General features: G+C 40.4%; 1 protein-coding gene across 1 annotated transcript; it reads right to left on the bottom strand.

Moving 5' to 3' along the window:
• Positions 1-1,886: 1,886 nt before the first annotated feature.
• Positions 1,887-8,605, bottom strand: LOC121406195. The gene is made up of 2 exons (XM_041597217.1): positions 8,435-8,605; positions 1,887-7,685 (listed from the first exon to the last, which is right to left on the bottom strand). Exon 2 carries the CDS (start codon positions 7,530-7,532, stop codon positions 1,887-1,889), a length of 5,646 nt encoding a protein of 1,881 aa, XP_041453151.1. The 5' UTR covers positions 7,533-7,685; positions 8,435-8,605.
• Between the last annotated feature and the right edge of the window lie 526 nt (positions 8,606-9,131).

Below are 9,131 nucleotides of genomic sequence, written 5' to 3'. Positions count from 1 at the left end.
AAGAAAGGGTACGGGTTTGGCCATGCATGACGCAATGAGGGGCATTCAAAGGTAAGCGTTTTTGAAACTTTAGAGGGCGCTATTTCAATGACGGAAGATCAATGATGCGTGAAAACTTAGTAGCATGTATGTTACGATACCGTGATCAATTTCTAAAAGAATGAGCGCAAAATGAATAAAAACAGAAAAGTTACGGCCATTTTACGACTTTTAGACATTACATTTCAATAAATATGAAGTTTTTGAAGGAAGGCTATTTCGGATTTGAATTTAAGGCATGAAGATGGCATTTTGAAGGTCAAGTTATACGTCGCAGATGATGGAGCAACTCTTGGACTATCTATAGCAATTTGTTAGAAGTCTGTAGCATGCAGGATAACTGAGATATGAAAGAATGCAGAATGGTATGCAAATGGACTTGAAATTGACAAAATGGCGCCTGGATGGTCATGCATGAGTGATTTTGGAAAATGGAAGACGAGAGGCACAACTAGGGATGCTGGACAACATGTCTACCAAATTTGGATGAATTTGGATGAGGGACGGAGTCAGGGTAGAGCTAACAAAACCATGTGTAAAACAAATGGGATTTTGGTGGAAGAAGAAGAAGAAGAAGAAGATTACGGAATAGGAATATGGAACAAGAACAATGCATTGTCGCCATTGGGCGTCAATGCAACTAATGTACATACTATGCATGTCAAACATTCTTAAGATCAATTAAACATGTTACCAAATAAACACTGTATATATTAACTAGGTAATCAATCTCAAGCTGCTTCCTCTCAATGATATACAGCACAATCTTATGAAAAAAAAAATTGTTTCCTATTAAATTTTGCTGACATTGATTGCCTTTAAATGATTGTAAAGGTTTGCAACCAAATTCAAACTTAGCTCCAAAAAGGTAAATTAGTTGAGGTCTTTCACCAATAATTAAACCAAGTGCAACTAGCACAATCCAATTAATGTTTGTATAACATCTTTTCTACTTTGAATAAACAATACATCTTAACATCTCGCACGAGTTTTCGTCTGAATTCAAGTGCGAATAAATTCATCTAGCCTCTTGCTTATCTCAATTAACAATTTCATATTGATAAGCATAAATCTTCGTAAATTGTATGAAAAAAAAAACAACACAGAAACAATGTTCATACATGTTTCTAATATTCATATATAAATAAAGGTTTCATAGTGAATCACACATATGCCCATTGATACTATATTATACATTTCAATAATTTCTGGAATTCAGCCACTTTGTAAATTTAGCCATCAAAGATGAATGTGATTTCCCTTTTACATTTACCTTTTAAACAAATCAAATAAACATATTCCCAATTTTGAAAAATTTGGCTGCTCTATTACATAAATGTGTGAATTCCAGAGCATTGACTTGTTAAATCCAAACTTGTTGAAACATCATAAATGACCTGTAAAGAGATGAATGGTTATAACATAGAAAAATGCAATACATAAACTTTGCTGTTCAATGAAGGTTTCACATTTTTCCTGTGCCAATTTATAAGTTCAGTCAGTCTCACTTCAGGCACTAATAAGGTCTGTAATAAATGAGTTTGTATAGTCTTTCATCATGCAGACCTTGAAGATATGAATAGTATTGACTCTAGACTTCTAAATTAATTGTTGCTCTTGATGAATGTTGTAGCCTTCTTCTCAGACTTAATCAATGGAACATGCTGATATATTATAGAAATTAATGTTTCTGGAAAAATTCATATCAATTAGTCTCATTTACAGACTTTTTCGATTAATCAAACTATAATAAGGCCCATACTTTCTAGGCTTTCTCAACATTTTAATCCTAATTGAATAGATTCCCTGCGTAAATGTTCGAAGTCAGGTTCCTTGGCCGGGAATTCCTATTGGTCTTCTTGTGGTAACAGTAAGATCAGTTTGTGAATAGGACGCTCCAATTCTTGAAGCGGACCTTTACGCTTACCACTATTACCTATTCCGGGGTCTCCCAAGGTGAGTTTCACTTTGCGAATGTGTCCATCTTCAGATGGTAGGATTTCGGCAACACGCGCTAGGGACCACTGATTTCTTGGAGTATTGTTGTCCTTCAGAATGACGATGTCTCCAACACAAGCTTCGCGTTGTGGGCGTGTCCACTTCTGGCGGACCTGAAGGTTCTGAAGAAACTCCTTTCTCCATCTACTCCAGAATTCATTAATGAGGTGTTGTACCCTCCTCCATCGCTTTCTCGAGTAGATATCTGCATTCTGGAAGTTTCCTGGGGGAGGAAGGAACACCTTTGACTTCATTGTTATGAGGTGGTTTGGTGTCAGAGGTGCTAGATACGTTGGATCATTGAGATGAGTTACTGTCAATGGTCTGCTGTTGATGATAGCTGCAGCCTCACACATCAAGGTTCGTAGTGATTCATCATCAAGCTGCCTTCCAGATTGGTACAGGAGAGTATCTAGAACACTGCGAATAGAGCGTATCTGCCGCTCCCATACTCCTCCCATGTGGCTGGCAGAGGGAACGTTGAAGATAAAGTGAACATAATCACATCCTTTACTGAGAAGACAGTCCTTGACCTTCTGATGATCCATTTCATGCCAGGCTTTTTTTAGTTCTGCATTCGCTCCGACGAAATTTGTCCCTCTATCACATCTCAGTTGTTGAACTGGTCCTCGGAGATCTGTGAAACGACGAAATGCTTGAATGAATGAATCAGTAGTCAAGCTGTTGAGTGTCTCGACGTGTACCGCCCGAGAGGCCATACATGTGAAGATGAGACCGTATCTCTTCAAATCCTTTCTACCTTCCTTAATCATCCAAGGTCCAAAACAGTCCATCCCGCAATATGTGAATGGTGGAGCCTCTGTAACTCTGTCGGAAGGAAGATCTGACATTTTTTGGATTTGAGTTGGACTTCGTAGTTTCTGACATATGACACATTTCCGTATGAGTTTTGATACTCGATTACTGCCTCCGAGAATCCAGAATCCATTCTCTCTGACTTGATTGAGCGTCATGCCTCTACCCTGATGTGCTGTTAATGCATGGCAATGACGAAGGATTATTTCTGTGATATGGTGGCTTTGAGGAAGGATTGTGGGATGCTTCCTGATGTACGAATCATCACCTCTTCGAATCCGTCCTCCTACCCTCAGGATATCGTCTTTATCTAGGAAGGCGTCAAGACCATGGAGACGGCTAGCTTTCTTTATCTGACGTTTCTTCTTTCTTTCAGTTAGACCCTGATCATTTTGGATAGATTTCAGAATCTGGATTTCATCTCCAAAGGCTTCTCTTTGAACATGCTTCAGAATTTCAATCTCTGCTTGATGGAGATCCAGCACTGCAACATTAGCCTTGGTTGATGGATCGTCCTTTGCTTTTTTGGCATGTCTCTCTCTACAGCGTTGTTTCAAACGTGAGATGAATATCAGGCAGTATGCAACAGCTTTCCTTGCTACAAGCCAACTAGAGAATTGTTGAAGTCTTTGCAGGTCGAACCCATCTTCTCTGGATTGAGAGACATGTACTTGAGTCCTTTTCACCTCTGGGTCATTGGGAAGAACATCGAATGTCTCTCTAACTTCATCTGTGAGAATTGACTGTTCCCATAGCATTTCTGGTCCATGTAGCCATTTTGAGTCATTTAGCTGATTAACTGTTAGACCTCTGGATGCTTCATCAGCTGGGTTATTTTTTGACTCAATGTACTTCCACTCTGAAGGTCTGGAAAAGTCCCGGATCTGTTGAATCCTGTTGGCTACAAATACGTGAAAGCGTTTGTCAGTGTTATTTATGTAGCCAAGCACGACTCTGCTGTCAGTCCAGAACACATGTTCTGCATCATCAAATTTGAGCTCTGCTTCCAGAAACTTCTTAACCTTAGCGGCGACAACAGCAGCAGTCAATTCCAGGCGAGGTACTGTTACAGATTTCAGTGGTGCTACTCTGCTTTTTCCAATTACCAGTGAGCAATGTATTTTGTTAGTGGCATCAGTCAACCTCATGTAAGTACATTGACCATATCCTGTAGTACTTGCGTCAGTAAAGTGATGGTATTGTACCGACTTTATTGACTTGAAATCAGTAGGTTTGTAGCACCTAGCAATTGATATGGATTCAAGTTGCAGTATGTCCGTTCTCCATTTTTGCCATTGTACCCGGAGATCATCAGGAAGAGGATCGTCCCAGTCTGTTGACATCTTGCAAAGTGCCTGGAGGATCTGCTTTCCTTTAAGCACCACAGGTGCTAATAATCCGAGGGGATCGTAGATAGACATAACTGTAGAAAGTATCCCTCGTCTGGTTAGTGGCTTGTCCTGAAGTGTGATTCTGAAGTTAAATGAGTCAGATTCAACACACCACTGGACTCCAAGAGCATGCTCTAGTGGTAGATCATCCTGGAGCAGATTAATCTCTCTTACATTTTGTGCTCTATCTCTTTCGGGAAACGTCTGCAGTACCTCTCTTGAGTTAGATACAAGCTTATGGAGATGGAGACCGCCCTTCTCACATAGTTTCTTGGTTCTGGATATGAGATCTACAGCTTGGTGTACTGTAGGCAAGGACTTCAAGCCATCGTCCACGTAAAATTCTTGATGAATGAAGTCTCTTACATCTTCACCGAACTCAACAGCATGGTCTGAAGCAGTTTGTCGGAGACCAAAGTTGGCACATCCCGGTGAGGAGGCTGCCCCAAATAGATGTACTTTCATCCTGAATTCATTTGGTACTTCATCGTAATTACCATCCTTCCACCACAGAAATCTGAGATAATCTCTGTCTTCCATGTTGACTCTGAACTGGTGGAACATTTCTTGAATGTCACACATGAATGCGACGTGATCCAGTCTGAAGCGGCAGAGTACTCCGACTAACTTATTTGTTAAGTCTGGTCCTGTGAGTAGGTGCGAATTTAACGACTGTCCTCTGCATTTCGCACTGCAGTCAAATACGACTCTCAGTTTATTTGGTTGAACTACCCCATGGTGTGGGATATACCACACTTTACCATCTGTGTTATGGTCTGGTGCTGGTTCCGCATAACCTTTCTCTAGAAGAGTTTCCATTACCCTGGTGTACTTCTTGCGATACTCGTCATTTTGCTTAAACTTTCTTCCAAGATGATCAAGTCGTCCCTTCGCAAGAACTCTGTTATTTGGCAACTTTGGCTTCTCATCCTTGAATGGCAAAGGCATTTCATAATGCCCATCGTCTAATTTGTGAATCTTATCTCTCATAATGTTCATAAATTTGACGTCATTTTGTGAGTATGCCACTCCTTCAGCCTTGGTGTCAAGGAAATCAGCCTCCATCAATCTTGTCAGTGTTGCAGGGGTGATCTCTTCCTTGACTGATGTGTTATGAGCAAACAACACATCCTTGTTTCCTGTTTTTAGCTCAGCAGGAATCTCACAAGCTGTCAATCGATGACTTACACCAACTGGATCATCCTCATAGTTGTGTTCACTTTCTTTCACAGTACCCACAATGCTCCATCCCAAGTCGGTCTTTAGGCCATATGGACCATTTGGCCAATCGGGATCAGGAGGAATGACATCTCTTGGTATGAGGGCTCTAGCACAGTCGTACCCAATCAACAAACCAATTTCACAATCTTGTAAGGGCAGTAGGTTATGTGAAATCTTGGAAAGGTGAGGGATACTGGTCGCCATCTCTGGAGTAGGTATGTGATTACGATTTGCTGGTATGAACTGTCTGGTATAGGTTGATGGTAAAGCTATCTTCTGTTCTCCATCAAATGACCTGATGGAAAGACCTTCAATGCGTTCGCTTGGTACTCTTTCATCCACAGCCGACATCGTTGAAAGAAGGAGACTTACAAGAGTTCCATGCAAATTCATCTCATTCTTGGTTTTCTCTAGCAGAAACGTGGTGTCGGATTGAGTGTCAAGTAATGCATACATCATTCGCTCATCCGATGTGGTCGAGTGAGAAAGCCAGACAGGAACTATCATTGTACTCTTTGTAATGGTCAATCCAGCGTTAGAGTGTTGGCTAAATGAAGCATGAGACCATGACGACTGAGTTTCATTGGGTCTTGGATCTATCTCTTGTTCCTTCTTTGGTTCTGGTCTCTTTCTGCTTTCATGTAGTAAAGATGGATGTCGTCCGTTACAAATGTCACAGGTACTTCTTCGCCTACAAGCCTTAGACATGTGACCATATTTTAGGCAGCCGTAACATAGACCTTTCTCTCTTATGTGACTTTTACGATCCGCCATGTTCTTTGATGCAAACTCGGTACATTCTTGTAGGGAGTGGTCTTTCTTGCACCATGAACATGATTGTGGCTTAACTCTCTTCTCCCTTTCCTTGCTGCCTGAGTTTGGATGCGTCACATTGGTTGAGAGGGTTCTGACATCTGATATAGACATCGTCTTGTTAGATCTTCCATCGATTTTGCCATGGAGAGAGGTAACAGGGTAGCATGCTACCTTAGCTTCTGCTTCGATGAATTTTGCAAATATCTGAAAAGGAGGAAACTGTCCATTCACATCTCTCCAATCGATTACCTTGCGTGACCATCGTGCAACGAGCCAGTCTGGCAATTTATACAAGATCTTTTGATTCTCCCTTTCGTCGTTTAGGTGGTGAAGGTTACCAATCTTGTCCATGGCACTGACACACTGATGGAGGAAATCTGACAGATTCCTCAGACCGATGGCATCCTTCGGAGATATCTTTGGCCATCGGTCCAATTTATCGCGAAAGGCATTTGCTATGATGAAGGGGTCACCATATCTACTGGTGAGGGCTGTCATGGCTTCCCCATATGCCTTGTCATTTCCAACTAGAGCATATCCTCGAACAAGTTCTAGAGGTTGACTTCTTAAGTATTTCTGTAGGTAGAAAAACCGATCCATAGGCTGAATACCGCTTTGTTGGATTAAAACATCAAACGCGTGCTTCCACGCAGGAAAGGACATAGGATCTCCTGCAAATGTCACTGGTTCGGGCAATGGGAGCCTTGTCATCCGCATCTGTTCTATTAAGACGTTCACTGCGTCACCTCGAAGGTCATTTACATTCGGGTGGGTTTCTGGTTCAACTTCGCGGATGCCATTCACCCAATCTTGACAATCTTGCTGCTTCTCTGATACCACGCGTACAGCATGAGATTTCTTCGACCTTTTTGTCGAAGTCCGTGATGAGGCAGTTCCTTCTCTTTGTGCGATCAAGACCTCAAGAGTTTGTTTCATCAGGTTGCTGTGCTCTTCCTCTACTTCATCTAATTTACTGACACTGTCGTCATCAATCTTGGCAGTGGCACGAAGTGCCATCAACTCATCTTGTGTCAGTATCAACTTGTCTACATTAGTTTGTAGACAATCTCTGGTTTCTCGGATAGTCGAGGTAGCACTCTCGTCACCCAGCAGCACTCGAAGTTTATTTGCTGTGCGCCTCCAAGTCTTGATGAGACTTTCAAACTCCTTCGACTTGATGTCGATTTGCCACAAGAGTCCCTTTTCCGTTGCTTTGGCTTCACGGTGTGGTCTACCTTCAGCCTCAGCCATGACGAAACTGTTTCCGAGGAGACGTCTAGACGTAAATGGAGTTTTTACTGTAGCTGAAGCATCTCTATAAAGGACAATTGGTCATTTCTTTGGGGTTCCAATCATTCTTTAATTATCTCAAATGATCCATATACTCCGTATGCTCCGTAAAAACTGTATACAAATGAAACAAATCGAACGAATAATAAATCAACCGTTCACGAATAGGCATGTACAGAAAACAATGACCTAAAGAAATATGCATCTTACATTGTCTAATTATAAACCCTTTGTCTTAACTTCAACTTAACATATTTCCATTATAATACCATGATTTCATTGTTCTGTGCTTTCATACATTATGCACACATATAATCTATCTGAAACCATAATTCCATATCTGTATTCTTCATAATGTAACCTTTCTCATATTTGTTATCCTTCATCATTCAACTAAAGTCAAGATTTCTGACCATTTGCATTCTTTGTATCTCAACTCTGTTCATAACGATAACTTGTCTTAAACCTGTATAACTGTTCATTCCTAACTATACTTCTATCAGAATGAATCAACCTTTCACTGTATCAAACTTGCATTAACCTCAATTTCTCCATGTCATGCACTTAATTTACTCATAAATAGTACATCAACCTAACAGTGGCAAACGTTTGTTTACATTCTTTCATTCATCATGTTCATGTGCATTTCGTTCGCGTGCCGTAATCTACATTACATAACAATTGGATTTTGCGAATCAACATTGGGTCGGCCGCCGGAAAGTAATGTACATCGGCCTAATGTAATGTACACACATTGAGTTATCTATCATGGATCTGTGCTTATTGAATGCACTTATACAGAGATAATCTTATCATTGAACTTTAATTATTCTTAATAATCACTACCTTGGATCGTTACATACCTCCTTTCTGCCTTCTTATGTGTATATTTTCATAATACACGTCGATGTCTCCAAATTAGACAGATTTCATCAACTGGAATTCGAAAATGGTGCCATTTCCAGATAGCAAATTTAGTAGCCTGAAGATGGCGCTACATAACTAAATTTAAACCAATCCAAATAATTGTCAAAAAAGATCAATCACTGAAACAATGAATATAAAATAATTTAGAAGTATAAGATTGAGATTCGGAGTGAAGTTGATATATTACTGGATGGACGTCTGAGTCTTGAAGTCAGTTAGTCTATATGGATGAATGTGGGTCTAGTATTCTATCGTTGGTATTCTCTATTCCATCTCTAATAATCAAGAAGTCTTATTTATATCATTTGTTTTGGAGGTGTAACAATTTAATGTGTGAGTGATCTAGACTTGTTCTGATTGGTCTACAGCTCACTGTCTATCAAAATTTCTCTGGTATAAGGGATGTGGTGATGCTCTGTGCAAGTGAATGGGGCTGGAGTGTGAGTCATACTTCTTCCATGAAGTTAGCTGACGTCACTGAGGGTTGGTCTTTTTATGGTCAAGGCTTATTTAGCAGTTAAATGGTATTGGGGGTTTGGGATTCTAAGATGACATTGGGAGAGTTTGTAAACAAGTGAGGGTGAATGACTGAAAGGATAACAAGAAGTTAAATTCATACTACATAACACAAGG

Source organism: Lytechinus variegatus, chromosome 19, assembly GCF_018143015.1.
Source record: "Lytechinus variegatus isolate NC3 chromosome 19, Lvar_3.0, whole genome shotgun sequence".
Taxonomy (NCBI): domain Eukaryota; kingdom Metazoa; phylum Echinodermata; class Echinoidea; order Temnopleuroida; family Toxopneustidae; genus Lytechinus; species Lytechinus variegatus.
The sequence above is the reverse complement of the archived record's forward strand: the minus strand, read 5'-3'. Positions and strand labels throughout refer to the sequence as shown.